Genomic DNA, 22,026 nt, shown 5'->3' with positions numbered 1-22,026 from the left:
ATTCAGGAATTCTGTAGATTGGTGGGTTTTTGAAATAACTATAAAGCCATTTTAGAGCATCTGAGAGACCTGGACTAAATAGGGTATTTTTATTTGTTCATAGTAGCAGGAGCAAGAGAATGAACATTACTAAATATTTAAATGCCAATTGGAATAATTATATATTTTATGTTCTTCTCAAAGATAAGTATAAATTGTGGTATAGTGGACTTTGCTTGATAGCCTTGGGCAAACCATCTTCCCTTTTGAGGACTTAATTACCTCCCTCCTAAAATGAAGGGGTCCCCTCTGACTCTTACATCTTAGGGTTCCATCATTCCAAAGCACCTTAAGGCTCTGATATTTTATTCTATGCTACTTAGGCTCACTCTAGCTCACAGTCTATGAGCCTATGAGTCATGCATCATGATTTTCATCTCTCAATTTAAAAAAAGCCCCAGGATCAGGCCCTTTTCATTTGAGGCATGACAGCTTTCTGCTACATTTCTGATACAGCCACTTAATGCAAAATGAACAAATAATCAGACATACAGGAAGGATCACTCAGATGACAGTTAAGTCCTTATTTCAGTTTGCACCAATTTAAAAGTCTCCTGAAACATTTCCTACCTTATTATTAACAAATGAAAGGCCAAGATAGAAAATGTTGAGGAAACATCAGTTTCAAATAAAAGATGGATCTTAATCCATACAGTCAACAGGTACTCTTGAAATTCCTTGGAGACAAGAAAAAATGATTATTGTCAATAAGAATGATTTATAACTCAAACAGATTATTTAAGGTTATTAGAATACTAAATCAAAGGATCTTTGGAATTAGGTATTTAGGATTAAATCATCTTGGCCAATTCCTTTCAGTGACAAAATCCCTGCGGATGTCATCCAGCTCCCCAAAAAAACACATGATCTCTTTTCTTCTTCCTGTAGGACATTCTTAATTCCTTTGACCATTTCTAATGTAGCATCATTTACCACACAATTTTGGTTCCACTTTTTTTGGACATATACCTAGTTGCCAAAGTTCCTACTAAAATACAAAACCTCAAATTTGTGTCAGTACTTCAAATGTGGTCTGATTAGAGCTGAGGACAGGACACCGTCATTTATCCCTCTAATTTTGGACTGTATCCTTTGAACATTGAATTAGCTTTTTTCTTTTCTTTTTTTTTAGTGAATTTACACTGTTGTCTCATTTTGAGCTTATTAAGATCATCAGATGAATCTAGTATCTCATCAGTGTAGATGTTCCCTCCTACTATTCAGGTCATACCCCTTATGTGCCTTCATATTCTGTATGATTCTTGTCCTTTCATTCCAGAAGTTCACCATAGGTAATTTAGCATATCCAACTCTTTGTGACTATATGATTTTGTCATTTAGTCACTTTAGTTATGACTCTTCATGACCTTTTGAGCCAGAAATCCCACTACTGAGCTTATATCAAAAGAGACATTAAGAAATATGGCATATATATCAAAATACTCAGAGTAGCAAAAAACCAAACAAAAAACAACTTTTAAAATCATTAGCTTCCTTCAGGGCTCAAAAGCTACTTTCTACATGAAACCTTTCCCTATTTCCCAGAGGCTAACTTCTTCTGCAAAATTGTCCTGAATCTATTTTGTAATTACCTTGTATATATTTTTAGATCTACATGTTGTCTCCTCTTGCTAGACAATAAACCCCATGTGGACAGGGCCTGCTTCACTATTGTCATTAGTTTTTTATTCTCTTCTAGCTCAGACTCCAAAGAAAACCTTAACCCAAGTCAATGCCTTTATGATTATTACCATTACTAAATTCCTTTGACACTTATATATATATATATATATATATATATATATATATATATATATATATATATATATATATATATATGTCCCTTTGGGTAATAGTAGTAAATGCTCATACTCTTCATGTTGGAAACAACTTGAAAACTTGTCTAGTTTGAGTATCTGTTTGATGAATGAATTCTTGCTATAGCAACACAAACAAGTGACCTCCACTGTTTGAACTCTTCATAAAATAGGTTTAGTTTAGTTTAAACACTTTGTAAGGCAATTCATCTGCCATTTTTCAGATATGGGAATTGTACTCATTTGGTGATGGCAAATGAATTTTTGATGGCCTTTCTCAAATAACTTACATTTTTTTTTAATTAGGAGGGACCTTAGAGATCCAACCCAAACTCCTGGTTGTATAAATGAGGAAACTGAAGTTCACAAAATTTATGAGATTTGTTCAAGATCATATGGGTAGCCATTAGGAATGCTGTTTAAGCATGTAATAATAATACCTTCTATGGATGAGAAAATTGAGGCTAAATGATTTGCCCAAAATTATAGACCAGTGAATGGCATGGTGGGGGAAAGTAGAATCCAATGTTCTTTTAGAAAATAACCCATCAAAGAACATCAGAACTGAAAGAGATTTTAGAATCACAGGATCATAGATTGTCAGAGTGGATAGAGACTTTAGAGATTGTCTAATCCCAACTGTTCATTTTATAAGGAAGAAAATGAGGGGGTTCCATAATTATTTCTGGAGTTTCATTAACATAAAATTTCCTGAATTCTGGCTTGCATGTAAATAGCTTTATGTTAATATTAATTTCAATTATCCTCATGTTATAAGGGAAGAGATAGAGAGAGGTAAAATGAATTGTTCTGGGTCACGTGGCTAGTCCCTGGAAGAGCTGGAATATGAGCCAATGTCTCCTGGCTATAAATCTAGCTCTCCTTCCATTATACTAAAGATACCTCCTAACAGGATTTTTAACAGCTGATTTACCACTGGGGGTGAATCCTAGTGCTGTTAGGAAGACTCTCAGGGTTTACATCTGGATCACTGATATATTGAGAGAGGCAATAGGAGGAAGCTAAGAAGTACTTCTTTAAAGCCAGAGTAGTAGCAGGGGGCACAGCAGGCAAACAGAAGGGGAAAATGCTTCTAAAATAAAATAAGGCAAGTAGCAGCAGGAACTTTTGGGAGCCAAGTTTTCTTTGGCAGTGAAAAGATCAGCAGTTAAGGGGGAGTCAGTTTGCTGGTGGCAGCCTTTTTTTTCCTCCAAGCACAATGACAAAGGGAATACTGTCAGCTTAAGCTCATACAGAAGACAAGGTTTCCTCCTTCTCTCCACCTTCCACCCTCTTCAGTGATGGGCTCAAACTAGGAAGAAGGATTCCAGGATCCCAATTCCACAGTAGCTGGCCAAACACTGGATAAACCTGCTTCCAAATCCTTTCCCACTGAGAATATGGCAATCTAATAGTGTTAGAGCATTGGCTAATTCTGGTGATCTTGAGAATAACCCATTTAGTTTTAAGGAAACATACTGCACATGAGAAGACCAAAGATGTTACAGGGATATCTAATGTACTTTGTTCACAGGAGCTGGGAAGCGGCAGCTTTCTGACCAGGATTTCTAATGGGAGCTAAAGGCTATATAGCATTCTGACCTGAGATGCACTTAGGAGGCTTAGAATCTCCCAGTCCTTTGATGCTAGGAAGGGGATGGAAACCAGTGGTAGGAGTAAAAGGAATTGAGGTCAAGACCAAAAAAGACTTGATCACCCCACTCAAGAGTATATGTGTGGGGCAGCTGGGTAGCTCAGTGCATTGAGAGCCAGGCCTAGAGATGGGAGGTCCTGGGTTCAAATCTAGCCTCAGACACGTCCCAGCTGTGTGACCCTGGGGAAGTCACTTGACCCCCATTGCCTATCCCTTACCACTCTTCTGCCTTGGAACCAATACACAGTATTGATTCCAAGATGGAAGATAAGGATTAAAAAAAAAAGAGTAAGTGTGTGGGTTTATGGGAGAAGATATGGCTAGATGGTATGGTGGATAGAGCACTGGGCTTAGAATGGGGAAGACTCATCTTCATGAGTTCATATCAGATCTCAGACCCTTTGTAGCTATGTGACCCTAGGCAAGTCACTTAAATGTGTTTCCTTCAATTTCCTCATCTGTAAAATAAGCTAGAGAAGGAAATGTCAATGCATTCTAGTATCCTTGCTAAGAAAACACCCAAATGATGTCATGAAGAGTTGGCATGACTGAAATGAATGAAGAACAATAATATGGGAGAGAAAGGAAGAGGAGTGTGCTTTTGATTCAACGTCTCAAATTAGGATCTGAAGCTGGAAATATTAGATAACTTATGAAGATATTGAATTATCTGAAGAAATACTATGGGTCGAGATATCTATGATCAGAAAAACACAATAACTTAGATGCTATATTTCAAGAAATCATAATTAAAGACTACCCAGATATATTAAAACAAGAAGGAAAAATAGAAATAGAAAGGATCTGCTGGTCATCTCCAGAAAGAAACCCCCAAATGAAAACATCCACAAATATAGTCATAACACAGAACTACCAGGGCAAAGAAAAGATACTGTAAGCAGCCAAAAAGAAAGAGTTTAAGTACCAAGGAACCATAATTGGGATCCATCACACAAGACTTGAAAGCTATTATTATAGATAAGAGGATATCTTGAAATAGGATATTCCGAAAGGTAAAACATAAAAGCTTACAATCAAGAAAAAAACTTATGACTAGTATAAGGGAAAAAGTAGCTCTTTGATAGACTAGAGAGCTTTCAAGCATTTTTGGTGCAAAGACCATAGCTGAATAGAAATTGAATAGCAAACTCAAGAAAGAAGTAACAGAAATTTAGAAAGATAATATATTTAAGTAATTAGAAAGTGCTAAACAATGAAATCTATACATTCTAATGGTAGAGAAGAAACAAATGTCCCTCAAAATCCTAATGACTTCACTGGTTCCATAGGGTAGTAAAATAAGAAAGAAGACCTGGCATGATTTAATTCTTTGTTATATTTTTAAGACAGGAAAGAAAAGGGACTGGAATAAAGGGATATAACCAAGAAAGAAATGAGGTAGAGGAAATGAGAGATAAGTGTACAAACATGGAATAAGGAGTAGAAGTAATGGGCATTACATGAACCCCATTTCTATGGTTGAATACAGACAAGAGTTTATCAAACTAAAGTGGAAAGAAGAGAGAAGAATTTAAGGAGGGAGTAAATTGAGAGCAGCTGTTTGGTACACTGGATAGAGTGCTGTGCTTGAAGTCAGAAAGTTCAAATCTGGCCTTAAACACTTAATAGCTGTGTGACCCTGGGCAAATTACTTAGCCCTTTTTGCCTCAGTTTCTTCATCTGCAGGATGAGCTGGAGAAGGAAACCATTCTAAGAAAACTCCAGATGGAGTCACAAAAAATCAGATATAACTGAAAAAACTGAACAAGTAGATTGAGAGGGATGAATAGGCACAAGGAAAACAGACCAAATTCAGAGGATTAACTATAAAAGGAGAATTAAAAGAACAGAAAGTTTTAAGAACCACTGGCCTAGGTCAGAGGAATAGAGGAGAGATAGTAAAATGGAAGCACTGCTAGTTTTGATTATATTCCTTCTCTTTCAGTATCATCATGTCTTTAAAGAAGGATATGGGGTAGGAGAGGGCAAAGAAAGGAAAAAATAAAAGATACTAGAGGGGAGAAATTCACAGTTAGCTATCATAATCAAATGTGAATGTGATGAACTTATTTATCTAATGGAAAAGGAAAGCAGAAAGGTTTAGAAAGCACAAGCCAGCTCTATATTACTGTTTATAGAAACACACCTGAAACATTCACAGAGTTAAAATGAAGGGTATTTTAGGCAAACAAAAATCCATGATAAGCACAGTGATCCCAGAGAAGACATAGTAAAAATAGGCATGGTTAAAAGAGCTAACCAGGGATATTTCATTATGCTTGAAGTTAACATAAACAATGAAATACTATCAGTACTTAATATTTGTGCTGAATATCATGAAAGTAATTGAAGGCAAAGTTGACTGATTTGCAGTGAGTAATAGGCAACATTGGATTTCAGTACTCTCCTTTCAGACCTAGATAAATCCAAGACTTAGACAAATCCAAGATTAAAAAAAAAAGTTTAGAACCTGAATAGAGTTTTTAAAAAGTTAGAGATTCTAGATCTTTGGTGATTACTAAATGAGAATAGAAAATAATATGTATATTCCTCAACTGTGAATGGCACCTTATAAAACCTAACCTATACTAGAGTATAAAAACCTCCAACAAGTGCAATAAAAATTAGGATCAGTAAAAGACTTGACAAAAGGATTTAAACTTAAAATGATACTAAATGATTTTACCTTAATGAATGGACAGGTCAAAAAAAAAAGATTTAGAAGCATAGGTCCCAACAATGAGACAAAATACTAGAATTTTGGGAATGTATACAAAGCAATGCTATGGTAAAAATTTCTATTATTAAAATATTTTCATCAAAAGAAGAAAGCACAATCAATTGAGCATATAACTGAAGAAAAAGGAAAATCAGAAAAGCAATATTGAAAAACCCAAGCTACATATCACAAAAAGCCTTTAGAAAAATGTACAAAAGAGAACAAAAAAAAAGCTCAGAGGGAGAGACAGACAAGTGGCATAGCTTTGGAACTAATGTGCTGAATTGATAATATACTTTAAAAAACCTATGCTCTAAATAATAGATTCACAGTTTTGTATGCCCTTTGTGTGTGTGTGTGTGTGTGTGTGTGTGTGTGTGTGTGTGTGTGTGTGTATGGAAATGTTGGGTTTTTGTCTCCCCAGTTGGAATATAAGCTCCTGGGTAGCAGGAATTTTTTTCATTCTTTGTACCTGTATTCTGAGTACAGTACTTGGCACATAGTTGGTACATATTCCTTATTCATTTTCCAAGAGTTGGTGCAATTCCTTCATATTTTATTCTGTAGAATTTGGAACTAAGAGGTTTGGTTCCTTCCCTCTTTTTTAAAGCAGCATGATATTATAGCAAGAAGATGCATTATAATTTAAGAACAGAACATCTAGGTTTGAATCCAGACTCCAATCTCTGATAATACTTGCCTCTGGATAAGTCATATAGCCTCTTATTACTTCAATTTTCTCATTTGTAAAATGGGGCAAATAGAATGCTGATTTACTATTATTATTATTGTGGGGCTAATTGAACTGTGATTGATGATGGAGCAGGGAGCTGTTTGGTCCTGTTCTTTTGTGTATTAGGTGATCAAGTTGGGGTTGTGACCCAGCATTCATTGTTTAAAAGGAGAACCAGATTATAATGAATGCATCTTGATCTTAGACTCTGGGAATTAGCAAATTGCTAAGAGGTACATTCTGAACCTTTCTTCCCCAGGACCATGAAAAGTGATACTGAGTCAAGAAGACAGGCTTTGACATGGGGAGTAAACCAGGACCCTCCTGTAGAAATTGCAGAAGGGAGACATGCTAATATATTAGCCCAACTTTGTTTAAAAATAAAGGCATGGAAAAGTGCCAGGGCAGAGTTTCATGCACAGAGAGATAACCTAATTACTGCAACTGGAGTATAAATAATAATAAAAGAATAATAATTATTATAGTAATAACTCATTTTTGTTGTTCAGTTGTTTTTCAGACATGTCTGACTATTTGGGACCCCCTTTGGAGTTTTCTTGGCAAATATTCTGGAGTGGTTTGCCATTTCTTTTCCCAGCTCATTTTATAGATGAGGAAACTGAGGCAGCAAGGGCTAGGCAATGGGGGTTAAGTGACTTGCCAGGGTCACATACTTAGTAAGTGTCCGAGAGCATATTTGAAGTCAGGAAGATGAATCTTACACAAAGGACTTGGGTATTCTTTGGGAACTTCTCACTTCTCTGACTTGTGACTCCCATCCATATGAGGTAGCAAATTCAGTGTCTGGCACTCCTCAAGAGTAGTCACAAGCTCCCTTTTTAAGTATATAATTTTAAAATGTGAAATTATTTTTATAAAGTAATGAAACTAGGTTTTGTGCCCGAGTTCTTGGGAAGTATAGTGTGCAGCCCTTCCCTGAGTCCTCAGTTTCAGTAGTACAAAGCTCTGCTCTGGGTAGGGTGATTGGGATTTTCTGCCTGGGTGCTCCCTTCCACAGCTGTCTCCACAATGGGCAGCCCTTGCCTCTTGCCTGTCTCTTCTGTTGGTGTTCCTGCCCACTGATTTGTGGTAGCTCTCCAAAGCGCCTGCTGGTGCTGAGAATCTTGCTGCCTAGGTGTTCCTCTGTAGGCCTTGCTTTTTTTGGCTACTCAATCCATGTTTTCTCTGTTCTCCTCTATGCTCACAATGTCTGTAGTTGACATATAATTCAGCAGTTCACCTTTATTCCAGGAGATGTCCCTTGTTGCCATCTCCTTTCTGGGGTTGGGCTCTCAGCCCCCAGTCCTCTACAGAGGAGCTCCTCTCCTCAGTCTGTCTGCTTTCTGCTGCTGCTCTCTCCTTGTTCTCTGGAGGTGGCTCTGGCATTCTTCCCAGCCTCTGGGACTTATATCCTTTCTCAGGTGATCAATTGTTTAATCTCACCCTTATGGGGCATCTCATTGAGAGTTTTTTTAATAGCGCAACCTCTCCCCTTCCATTATCCTTTCACTTTCGTTATCCTCCAGCCTTCTTTTATATATGATCTTGTCCATGCCCCATATGTCACATGGTAGACTTGGAGGGGTAGTTGGAGGGAATGCCCTCCTCTTCATGTTCCTCACAATCAGGTTTATGGTGACTCATTGTCTTTTCCTCTTTCCTCAAGTTCCTGCTGGGATCTTGGTTGTGAGGAACAACCCTACTTTCACCTCAATTGTCTCCTTTTGGGGATGATTTATCATAGTAATTACCTATCCCAATAATAATATCTAGCATTCATATTGCACTTACTATGTGCCAGGCGTTTTACAATTATTGTCTTGTTTGATCTCCACCACAACCCAGGAAGGTAGGTGCTTTTGCTGTCTTCGTTTTACAGAGGAAGAGATTGAAGCAAATGAATTAAATGACTTGTCTAGGGTCTTGGAGCTTAAGTGTATGAGGTGGGATATAAACTCAGGACTTCCTCTCCAGCCTTAGCTCTATCTACTGTATCACCTAGTTGCCTTCCAATCATCTCTAAATCATGCCTTCTCCATCCTCTGCTTCCTCACTACTAGAAGAACCCTGGCCCCAGGAAACTCTTACAGGTGAGTTCTTGCCTGTCCTTGGCTGTTGCTCAGGTTTTTCCTGCACTTCTGTTCCTAAGTCTCAGACACTTCCTAGCTTATGACCCTGGGCAAGTCATTTAACTCCCATTGCCTAGCCCTTACTTGGGATTCCCTGCCTTGGTGCTCCAAGTTACTTTTCTTCTGCCTTGGAAACAGGTAGAAAGTAAGGGTTAAAAAACAAAGCAAAACAATAAAAAAAAACCCTTGCTACCACTCCCACTTACCCCCACCCACTTTCTAGTTCTCTTTGATGTATTTTCTTCTCTTGTCTTCTCTTTTATCTGGAGTTCTTACCAATAGTGCCTGGTACATAGCATGTGTTTAATAAACATTCTTATTCTCTCTCTCTTTCTCTCTGTTTTTCTCTCATTCTCTTTTTCTTTCTCATTCTCTCTGTCTCTGTCTCTCATTCTCTCTCTGTCTCTGACTACCTGTTTCTATCTCATTCTCTCTCTCTTTCATTCTCTCTCTCTTTCATTCTCTCTCTCTGTTCATTCTCTGTCTGCCTGTCTCTCTTTCTCTCATTCTCTCTCTCTCTGCCTGTCCATCTCTCAATGTGTCTGCCTGTCTCTCATTCTCTGTCTCTTTGTTCCCTCTCTCTCCTCCTCTGCTTCTCTCTCTCCTTCACTTCATCCTTCTCTCTCTCTCTGTCCCCTCCCCTTTCTTCTCTTTCCCAGTTCACCTCTCCCCTCTCCCCTTTTTCTCCTCTCACTCCTATCTTTCTCTTCCTCGGGTAGCTGTGAAGATCAAAAAAGATAGAACTCATTCAGTAAATGAAAGAAGTATGTAAATCACCTTGTAAATGTAAAACCTTCAATGATTCTTAATTGCCTCTAGGATAAAACAATTTCTTCAGTTTAAATTCCTCCATAATCTGACAGCAGCCTACTTCTCCAGGCTTAATTCATAAACTCTGTGTTCCAGCCCTGTTTTACTATTGGCTGTTACCTCACCTAGCTACTTCACCTCCCACATCTTCGAATTCTTAAGTGTTCCTCCCCATCCATGTAATATATTCTCTCCTCAAATTCATTTCTGTCATAAGTTCAAGTTCCCCTTCATCTGGGAATGCTTCCCTGAACAAACCTTCCCAGGCCCTTGTGAGTACCTCAAATGACCTTGTGTTATGCTTACTTATATTGTCTACTCCATAAGCTCTTTGAGGGCCTCTGGAATTTCTTTTTCAGGTATCTCTCCATTGTCCAGTATAGAAATATAGAAGTAGAGGTGCTTAATAAAAGTTTGTGGAATTAAATTAAGTGTCTGCATATAAAAGAACTGATAGAAGCATCAGAAAACCAGGGTGTATGTCTTTGTCCTGATCTCACTGAGGGATCAACCTTAGGTTGTTCAACTGTAAAATGGGGACAATAATTCTTATACCCTTTCAGTTTGTAAACCTTTAAGGAAGGGAACATTTATATCCTTATGTTTTTGTTTTTGTTAATATTATCCAAATAAACTTGAATTTTAAAAATCAGCTATTGAAGTACTTTTTTCTCCACTGACATTACAAAAATTACATTTTTCTAAGGGGAAAATCCTCTTTTAGCATCCGAATCCTCTGAAGTTTGAGTTCCTTCTGATTTTGCCAAAATGAGACTTTTCGTCTCCATGGGGAATTTTGTCCACAGACCATGTTCTGTTCATGGTCTGTGTTTATTTTTTTTTGCTTTGCTTTTTGAAGACTACTGAGCTCATTAAGAGAGGGAGGAAAAATCCAGACTTCACTGGCATAGTGAAAACAAGTTCAAGGTTTCATTGGAAAACTTATTTTTAAGACTTGATATATAAAGAAGAGCAATATGATCCTGATTTTGGAAGGGCCCTTAAAGGGTGGGTGTCTGCTACATTTCATTATCCTATAAAGTTGTTGTTCTCTCTACAGCTTATTATTAATATTGTTATGAATAATATTAAAAGTTTATTTATATAACAATTTTTTGATTTCCAAAGCACTTTATACTCACTACTACATCATTTAGTCTTTAACAGTGTTGGGCAGGTAGCATTGTCACCACCATTTTTGCAGTTGTGTAGATGTGCAACTTAAGGCATGTGCCCCACTTTTCTCTTCTCATGTTTCATACTCCAGTCACAGGTTGCCAAACCTTGACTCTGCCTCCACAGTTTCTCATATGTGTTTCTTTCTCTCTATTCACATAACCACCATCTTTGTTCAGGCCCTCTACATTACAACAACCTCTTCTTTGGGTTCTCTGCTTCTAGTTTCTCCCTTCTCCAATCTATCCTCCGTATAGTTGCCAAAATAATTTTCTGAAAGTGTAAGTCTGACCATTCACTCTGAATTCAAGGGTTGTCAGTGGCTCTTTATGGCCTCTAGAATAAAATGCAACTCTTCAGGGGTTTTAGAAATCCTGGAGAATGTGGCACCATCTATCTTTCACAGAAAAACAATTTCAGATTTTGGAAGAGTAGTCAGTGACCATCTAGGCAAAAATTTACCTGAAAAATATTCCCTTTTCAACATAACTGACCAGTGATCATTCTCCTTTTGTTTGAGATCCCTCTGTGAGGAAAAATCTACCCCTTCTCCCCAGCAATACTTGTCTACTTTCTATTTCTATCCAGAGGAGCACTGTTTTTCTTCCAGACTCTCAGGTTTTTAATTGACCTCCAAATTGGTCGCTCTGCCTCATATTTCCCCCTATTCCAATCCATGAACATGTCATTTCCTTATTTTCATTCAACATTTATTAAGTACCTACTGTGTTCCAGGCAATATGCTAAGTGTCGGGAATGAAAGAGATAAAAAGCCCCCAAGGAGCTCACAGTATAATGGGGGAAGACAACAAACAGATATAACAAACTAGCTATATAAAAGATTATTAGGAAACATTTTAAAAGAGGGAATTAGTACTAAGAGGATTAGAAAAGATTTCCTGTAAAAAGTGGGATTTTAGTTGGGACTTAAGGGAAGCTAAAAAGGTCAGTAGTTGCAGTGGAGGAGTGAGAACTTTCCAGGCTTGGGGGACAACCATAAAAAATGCCTGGAGCTAAGAGATGGAATGTCTTGTTCCTAGAACAATAAGGAGACCAGCTTTAGTGGATCAAAGACTAAACTAAACTTCCTCATCTTTGGAATAAAATTTAAACTCTTCTGTTTGTTTCAGTCTAAACCGATTTTTCCAGTCTCATTATTCTTCCTGCACCTCTCTTTGTAGTCCATCCACAAACTGGCTTTCTTTCTCTTCCTTTCACCCAGCAATCTTTCCATCTTAGTGCCTTTGCAGTGGTTGCCTTCAGGACTGGAAAGCACTTTCACCTCACCTTGGCTTGAGAGAATTCCTTCAAGATTCAGCTTAATCACTGCCTTCTACACAAAGCCTTTGCTGATCCATGTAACTACTACTGCTCACCCACTCCAACTACTTTGTTTTTTTACTTCTTTATATTTGTTTTTTTTTTTAATTTATCCTAGCCTTATGCACGCATGGATTTTCTCCTTTGATTCGATATAAACTCCTTGAGAATCAAAAATATTTCTTTCTTTGTATCCCCGGGGAACATAGTAAACACTTAAATACTTGTTGATTGATTATTTGGTACTACTTTTGGATAGCTTCAACTGTAAGAAGTTTTTCCATAAGTCAAGCCTAAATCTCTCTGGGTGTCTTTCTATGTCTCTTCTCTGAATTTTCCTTCCACTATTATTCTTTATTCTGTCTTGGGCCAAATAGAACAAGTCTACAGCAAACAGCTATTAAATATTCCCAAATTCTCCTTCAGTCTAAACATCCCCATTTCTTTCAACCGGGCCTCAAATGCCTCTTCACCATTCTGGTTACCCTCTTTTGGATGTTCTTTAATTTATTTATGTCCTTCTTAAATGTGGTGCCTAGAACTGAACACAACACTCCTGATATAATATTAGCAAAAGAAGAGAACAGTGGAATGGGCATCATTTTATTCTTTATTGCAGTATAAGATCTCATTGGCTTTCTTGGCTGCCGCATTAAACTCTTGACATAATAAATTTTCATACCTTTAAAATCCCTAGATCCTTTCAGCAAACTGCCACCATGTCTCCATCATCTTTTAGTTGTGAAACTGATTTTTTTAAGTCAAGTGTAAAACAGAGGATAGCATGCATTTCTATTAAATTTCATCTTGGTTTCACCCAATATTCTAGCTTATTACACTTTCTGAATTCAGATTGTCATCCATTGTGTTAACTTTCTTTAGCTTTGTGTCATTTGCAAATTTAATAAGGGTGCCATCTATTCTTTCATTCACATCTGTGATAAAAATGTTAACTAACACTGGTCCAAACCCAATTCCCTGAAGCATTCTACTGGAGTCCTCCTTTCAAGGTTCCTTTCAGATGTATCTTAAACCAAACAGTAGACTGTTGAAGTCTACTTTTTGGATATGGCCATTCACTCAGATTTCCAAGACTTATTTCATATTATGACTCCTTCCATGGACTCAGCCAAGTTTTCTATTTTCTGTTGCCTGTTCATGATAACTCCATACCTGAAATATGTTTTGTCCTCACCTCTGCTTCTCTTGTTAAATCATTTTCCATTAGGCCCTACTCTGTGACCCCATTTGGGATTTTCTTGGCTAAGATACTAGAGTGCTTTGCCATTTTCTTCTCTAGTTTATTTTACAGCTGAGGAAACTGAGGCAAACAGGGTTAAATGACTTGCCTAAGGTCACACAGCTGGGAGGTATCTGAGACACAAAAGATGAGTCTTCCTGATTCCAGGCTGGGGTATTCTATCTACTGTACCATCTAGCTGCCCCCCTGAGGTAGATTCTTTTTTTTTTATAACATTCATTTTTTAAATAATATTTTATTTGATCATTTCCAAGCATTATTCATTAAAGACAAAGATCATTTTCTTTTCCTACCCCCCACCCTCCATAGCCGACGCGTGATTCCACTGGGTATCACATGTGTTCTTGATTTGAACCCATTGCCATGTTGTTAGTATTTGCATTAGAGTGCTCATTTAGAGTCTCTCCTCTGTCATGTCCCCTCAACCGCTGTAGTCAGTCAGTTGCTTTTCCTCAGTGTTTCTACTCCCACAGTTTGTCCTCTGCTTATGGATAGTGTTTTTTCTCCTAGATCCCTGCAGATTGTTCAGGGACATTACACCGCCACTAATGGAGAAGTCCATTACGTTCGATTATACCACAGTGTATTAGTCTCTGTGTACAATGTTCTCCTGGTTCTGCTCCTCTCGCTCTGCATCACTTCCTGGAGATTTTTCCAGTTTCCATGGAATTCCTCCACTTTATTATTCCTTTTTGCACAATAGTATTCCATCACCAACATATAACACAATTTGCTCAGCCATTCCCCAATTGATGGGCATCCCCTCGTTTTCCAATTTTTGGCCACCACAAAGAGCGCAGCTATGAATATTCTTGTACAAGTCTTTTCCCCCATTATCTTTTTGGGGTACAAACCCAGCAGTGCTATGGCTGGATCAAAGGGTAGACTTTCTTTTATCGCCCTTTGGGCATAGTTCCAAATTGCCCTCCAGAATGGTTGGATCAATTCACAATTCCACCAGCAATGAATTAATGTCCCTACTTTGCCACATCCCCTCCATTCATTACTTTCCTTTGCTATCATGTTAGCCAATCTGTTCCTGAGGTAGATTCTTGATAAATATTTCTTGATTTAAATTGAGTCCATATATATATATATTTTGGGGGGGGTCCAAAGTTTGATTTTACTGATCTAGGCAATCTTCCAGAAGAAAATGATTTCTCTAGGGAAGGGTTACAACTTAGAATCTTGGATTGTTGCCTGGGGCACCAAGAAGTGAAGTCACTTGCCTTGAGACACAGTATCCAAGGTGGGACTTTAAGCCAGGTCTTTCTGATTTCAATAGTGGTTCTTTTTCCACAATGTCACTCTGGTCCGTTATAGGGAGGGTTAAAGGAAGGGTTCAAACTATATATAAATATAAAATAAAGGTTTATTTACCTAAAGGGAGAAAGGGAGGGAAGGGAATCAGGGAGTAACTTACTTCTAACCCCACCCAGATATAAAGCCTTTAAACTTTCTAAATTATCTTAACCTAACTAATTAAAGGAGTTATTAAAGATAAAGAGGGATTTGTAAAGTCAACAAGGCCCAAGATTCTCATAAGACCAGAGTCCTCCTTTGGGTCAAACAGTAGTCTTAGGATGAAGAGTCCTCACAGGATTCAGGAAGGAATGAGGATTAACACACACACACACACATTGTCCACCAGTGTGGAAACCAGCACTTACTCAACCACTCCTTGAAGATGGTCCAATTCCCTGGCAGCTCCAAAGTTGTTTTCCTCAGAGAGAGACACCTCCACACCTTCTCTGTCTTCTTCCAGGGAGGCACTGTCAGTTCCCAAATGTCAGTTCCCAACTGCCACCTCAGCTATTCAGTGCTTTAGAATGTTGACCCAGTCCTTGCTCTGTGGAATCTTGGTTTGCAACAGCCCATGTTGTCAGCCTGTCTTGTTATGCCCTGTTAGAAATCCCTTACTACACCCCTGAATATCCATTTACACACGAGGAAGCTCAAACACAGAGAGGCTATGTCTTACTGAAAGTCACACAGCCACTAAATTAAAACATCCCAGTCAACACTTAGGTCTTCTAAATACTGACAGCTAGGATTGGAATCTGGGTCTTTTTACTGTCACATATCAAAGTTACCTTTTAAAAGGAACACTAATCAATGGTTATTAAATAGCTTCTATTTATCCTGCAGTGATGGGATGTTTGCTGTCTAATGCAGAAGATTAATATTTAATTGGGACATTTTTGTGAAATAATTTCCCCTTTAGTCTCCACAAAGAATAGTATAATTCTGAAGTTAGGCTCAAACAATTTTTCCTCCTGGCTATGAAATTGGCTTGGGTTCTCTTTTTTTTTGTTTAGCTCTTAAAAGGATAAAAGGACTAAGGGCAGGACTGGCGTATCTATGGTAGTAAGGAAGTGTTGAAGCCTTAAAACCAGGAAATAAGCTAGGGGAAGATTGGATCTTGAGCCCCTCCCTTTACTTTACTTTATGTTCCCTTCTCTACAGTCTTGCAGTGTTCTTCTCAGAATGGTAAACTTAAAGACTTCCCCTAATAACTAAATCCCATGATCAAATCTTTAACTAAGAGGTATTTTATTATTTTAGGTAGAGTAAGTAGGGAGAGGGAAATAGGTTTCCCTAATTTCCTATATTTTCCTGTTGATTGGAGATTTCACAATATATTCAGTTCAGGAAATAAAGTTAATTTTCTTTAAGGGGAGATGACAGCAAAGACTGACAGAGTTTCATCTGAGCTAACCTCCAAAATCTTCTCAGTACTGTAACCGCGAAAATGTGGGTTTCAAGACTGTGAATTGCCAAAACTGTAAAGATAATTTTTAGTGTCTTGATTTAAATAAAAAATAAGTGGTTGCCATGGGAAAAATTCCCAAATATGAAAATACCCAAGTCAGCTGGGTTTTATGGAGATTTTAATGAATACAAATGAAGGAATTAAGGAAAGGGAGAGAGAGAGAATAAGAGAAAATAGTAGGAAGGGCCTAGGCCAAATGGCCTAGGCTTGAGCTTTAAGAGACTAGTCAGTCTTTTATCACTCACCACAAGGTTTGTCCCAAGCAAAACTCCAGTCCTTCACTGAAATCCTCAACTCCTGAACTGAATTCAGAGACCCAGATCCTCCAAACTCTCTAGCCCACGGCAAACTCCAACTAGCCTGAACTCCAACTAGTCCGAACTCCCACCAAGTTCAGAGAGAGCCAGCTCCTTTTAAAGAGAAATTTCTCTTATGTCACTTCCCCTAAATTTCCACATCTACCAATCACAGTAGTCATTTTCCCCAGGACTGTCCATTCTTAGTTCACATCTTCTTTTGTTATCACCTTCTCTGAGTAGACTAAAACTTCACACCTCTTTGCTAAGCTTGCCCTTTGTAAGTTGCTTGACATTTTAGTGATTATTTTGACCTTTATATGTACTTTGTACCCTTTTGTATTAGATCTAAAAATAGACCTAGCTTAAGGTTTTAGCTTCACTATAAATATGAGTTGGGGACTTTTTCATTGTTCAATCAGGAGTTTACAACTTTATCTTCCCCTAAGGCACTGTCTGAGCAGGGTGGAGTAATTTTAAAGTTCTCAATACATTCTTGACTAAGTATCTCCATTGTTTAAAATGGGGAATAGCTTAACCAAATCTTCTAAGGTATAGTCTGAGCAATTTTAAGATTCACAGTACTCAGACATATAAATAATCCCTGACCAAGAGAGAGTCTGGCTTCCACCTTCCTCCCAACAATCAGAGAAGAAGTGAATGAGGTTCAAGCAGCTAGGCTTCCTAACTGCTCCCTTCAAGGTTCTATTGGAACTCTGTCTCCATCTGGGTTGATTGGCATTTCACCAAATTCCAAGCCCCTTTCTTTTTCTTGCAGATCTCTTTTGTTTTGCAATGTCATCAGTTACACTAGTCATGGCAAGTCCCCCTGATCTGTTTGAAAGATTAAGGAAATCAGCAAGCTCTACAGGCATGTAGGACTGGCCCAGCTGAATGTCCTTTTCTTGTGATGTTGGAGGTTGTTGATGTCTCTAAGTCTACCTCCTCAGTGGCTGTTTACCATTTAGAGAGGTCTTGGGATATCCAGGGGAGAGATTGAGTAATAAGCTCATAAAGGGTTTATAAAGGAGAAATTTGGTCTCTTGGGTTCCTGTTTGGATTGTGGACTAGTTTAGGATGTCTCAGGTGGTCAGTTAATAAATTATTTTATAATCAGGAAATATTGCCTCTTGAGAATTTCAGTTGTTACATTAACAAAACAAGGCATCCATTTTTGGACAGCTTGAAATGTTTATTTAGTTTGATGGGTATCTCTTTCCTTGTAGTTCTTCTTGTTTTCTAGTAACACCCCTAAGATCTAGTAGTGAGATTATAGGAACTCTGGATTTGAATTCAAAAGACTTAAGTTTGGGTCCTGACTCTGCCACTTATTTTTTGAGTGACCTTGGGCAAGTCATTTCGGATATATCACTCCTTTGACTATAACTTTTCCTCTTTAGCAGATGCAGCTTTAGCCACAAACTATTACTTGATGTGTTTCCTCTGTTTTTACTTCTTGCCCAGTTTCTGAACAAGTAAATCATTGTCTTCATTCTATACATTGTGTGTGTGTGTGTGTATATATATATATATATATATATATATATATATATATATATATATATATATATATATATGTGATAGCTTTAAAACATTTTATTTTTTAAATTTATTTAAAAATAATCATCACTTTCTATCTTAGTAAAAGGACAAGGACTAGGCTAATGGAATTGAGTGACTTGCCCAGGGTTACACAGTTATGAAGTTATGCTTGTATGTTATGAAGTTATGAAGTACCTGAGGTCAGATTTAAACCCAGATATCTTGGCTCCAGACTTGGTGCTCTATCCACTATGCTACCAAGCTCCCCTTAAAGCCCATTTTAAACCAAGCTGTGTACATTGGGCTCCCTTTCCCAAACACTGAATTCAGTGGTGTAAGATACTAGAAACTAATTTCTTTTCCAGAAAAAAATGGACTCATTCTGTATGTGTATATCCAATGTGTATGTGTTTTGACTGTTAGCTATATATAGGTCTGTTGTACATTTGTTCTATTTAAGTTTGTAAAATTCTTGGATGGCAGAGGCTGTATGTTAACCTGGTCTCCTACAGCATCTGTTATAGTGCTTAATAAATATCTTTAAATAGTATTCAGTATTATTAATTTAATAGCATCTTAAATTCTCATTAATGACTTTAATGATGCCACAGAGGGCATACTTATCAAGTCTATGGATAATATTATGCGAGAATAACAAAATTGGGATCCAGAAAGATTTCAATGGTATGGAATGCTCTACTGAATCTGATGAGATGAAACTTAATAGCTATAAATTTGTTGCTCTTGGGCTTAAAGAAACCAGCCGGGCAAGTACAGGATGGGAAGGTGGAGGGAAAGGTGGGAAGCTGGTGCATGTGAAAATAGCCAGGCAGCTTTAGAGGTCCGCTTGGTGTACTGCGGGATCTTCTGACCTGGTCACACAAAACTTAAATTATCAGAAAAGACAAAGATTGGTGAAGGGACTGGAAACCATGTGAGCAATAAACTGAAGGAAATGGTAGTGTTTAATCTGAGAACGGGGAAATTGGGGCTAGGATGGGTGGGTAAGGGATGATGGAGAATATGATACTGCCTTCATATAATAAATGTTTGACATTGGAAAAAGAGGGATTAGACTTGTTTTACTTCTCTGAGGACATAAGAGCTAGGAACAATATGGCAGAAGTTTCAGAGAGGTAGATTTTTCCTTCATGTGGGGGAAGGGAGAGAAAGGGCAGGAACAAGCATTTATTAGGCACCTATACTATGGACCAGGTACTATGATAAGCACTTTACAAATATTATCTCACTTGATTCTCAAAGAAGCCCTGGGACATACGTGCTATTATTTTCCCCATTTTACAGTTGAAGAAACTAAGGCAGTCAGAAGTTAAGTAACTTAACACTTAAGTAACAAAGGCTCTCATAGTTACTGTCTGATGTCAGATGTGAACCCAGGTCTTCTTGTTTCCAGACTCCACTATGGAAAAAAAAACAACAAAAAAAACAACAAAAAACAAAACTGTTCAAAAATAGAATGGACCACATCAGAAAATAATGACCTCTTCCTTTGTGGTAGAGTGGATTGAGTATTGGATTTGGAATCACAGGGCATGGGTTCAAATTCCAACCCTGTCACTTAGTCCTTGTCCTTAGGCAGGTCATCGTCTCTCTGGGACTCAGTTTCTAATTTATACAGTTATAGGATTAGACCAGAAGACTTTTGTGGTTCTTGTAGTTCTGAATCTTTGATCTATCACTGGAGTTCTAGCAGTAGGATATGACATAATTCAAGAATAACTCTAATTTCTAATAATACATTACAAGAGAGAAATAGAAGCAACATGATCTGTGAAGTCTTAAAAAGAAAATAAGGTCATTTGTTTCAAGGGAGTCAACATGACTAAGTAGAAAACTGCTGCACTGGGAGTTAGGAGAGTGCTGGGTTTGAATCCCATCTCTTACACTTAACTGTTTGTGGAACTTCAGGCAAGTCATTTATCTCTAAACTTTAGTTTCTGTATCCTGTATTCTGTATTTTAACACAGAACCACCAATACTCTCACTATGTGGCCCACCAGGTTTTCGTGGGGGAACAAAGTGTCTAAACATTAAGAATATGTGAACTTTTAGGGCAGCTAAGTAGCATAGTGAATAGAGTGCCAGGCCTGGAGTGAGGAAGACCTGGGTTCAAATGTGACCTCGGAGACTTTGGGCAAGGCATTTAACTTTTTAGACTGCCCCTTGCTGCTTTTCTATCTCAGAATTGATACTAAGACAGGGGGTAAGAGTTAAAAAAAAATGCATGAGCTTTGATACTAGAACTGCCTGTCTGTCTTTTGCCCTAAAGGTATGGGATGCCATAGACACAGGTCGCTGTTTGAACACCTATTCTTCTCACAACGGTGCGGTTCGTGCTGTGCAGTGGTCCTCCTGTGGAAGACACATCCTCAGTGGTGGCTTTGATTCTGAGCTTCATGTGACAGATGTTGAAACAGGTACAGTTTTATGGATCATGATTAAACCAATGGATTTCATTTCAGCCCTGGCTGCCCCAGAACTGGGAGCATGACCTGGGCTTTCTGCACTATCATTCTCTCTGTAATACACTCAATATCCTGACTTTAAAAAATTTCTTTGTGAGAAATGCCATTCTCATTTCAGGACTGCCATAAAATCAGCCCCATGACAGGCTTCCTAACAAACCCCAGAGGATGGATATTATAAGCTTAGTCTCTGCCAAGCCTTTCCATTTTGTGTTACTACAGGGTCTGATAAAGGGATGGATTTTTAATAAACCTTTGACACTTCATTTGTTCTAAAATGGATTTAACTTTATTATAGCATTGTTTGTTGAGAATCCATTTAGTATTTCTGTAACTTTACATTTTTGAAAGGCAATAAAGAATAATTCTGGCCCATGAGGAAACCTCTCTAAACATGTTGAGCTTTAATGCTCCAAATTGAAAAGGCATTCTGGTGAGATGGATTTGTGTCTGGACAAATCCTTAGGGGCCATTGGTTGAGAAAGTAGCTGCCCAATTTAGCAGTACTAGGATTCTAGCCAAAAGAAATGGAAGGAGGATAGCTCATAGGGAGTGGGTAAATAGATTGGATTCTTATGGCCCATCAGTAATGGTGAATAGGATCATAGAATTTAGAATTGGAGGGGAAGTCAGAGATGTTATCCATTCTAACTGCCTCATTTTACAGAAGAGGAAACTGAGGGCCATAGTTGTAAACAGTAGGGCTGAGCTTTACTCCTAGGCCCTTTTGTTCTGATTTCAGTGCTTTTCCTCCAATAAGTATGTCAGATTTGAAACAGATCTTAAAGACTATAGAACCCAAACCCTTCTTTTTACAGATAAAAGAAGTCAAAAAGGTTAGGTGACTTGCCCAAGGATTTGAACCTAGACAGCACAACTTTCAGGGCAGTGTGCCTTTCCTTAAATTATACTACTTTACATTCTCTTATAGTATAACTTACAATGTAGCTTCCTCTTAATGGAAGGAATTGTTAATTATACAATTTTGAATATATTTGATTCTGATGGATTTGGGGGAATTAGCTTTCTCTCTTTTTTTAAATTTATTTAATCCTTGCTGTCTTAGTATCAATTTTTAGACAGAAGGGCATCAAGGGTTAGGCAATTGGTGTTAAATGATTTGCCCAGGGTCATATAGCTAAGAAGTATCTGAGACCATACTTGACCAGGTGTGCTCAGCTGCAGGCTTCTACTCTGCTTCATAGCTGTCCCAGGAGGAATTATCTTTCCCATTTTGCCTTCTGGCTTCCCAATTCCTATTAGTGGTAGCA

General features: G+C 38.0%; 1 protein-coding gene across 1 annotated transcript in view; it reads left to right on the top strand.

The window, feature by feature from the left end:
* The window catches only part of WDR25 (WD repeat domain 25), a 256,478-nt gene that overhangs the window by 122,446 nt on the left and 112,006 nt on the right, over positions 1-22,026 (top strand). The window contains exon 2 of the mRNA XM_001374296.5: positions 20,560-20,707. Coding sequence (XP_001374333.3) covers positions 20,560-20,707 — 148 coding nt within the window. The remainder of the gene's footprint in view (positions 1-20,559; positions 20,708-22,026) is intronic.

This window comes from Monodelphis domestica, chromosome 1 (assembly GCF_027887165.1).
Source record: "Monodelphis domestica isolate mMonDom1 chromosome 1, mMonDom1.pri, whole genome shotgun sequence".
Classification (NCBI taxonomy): domain Eukaryota; kingdom Metazoa; phylum Chordata; class Mammalia; order Didelphimorphia; family Didelphidae; genus Monodelphis; species Monodelphis domestica.
The sequence above is the reverse complement of the archived record's forward strand: the minus strand, read 5'-3'. Positions and strand labels throughout refer to the sequence as shown.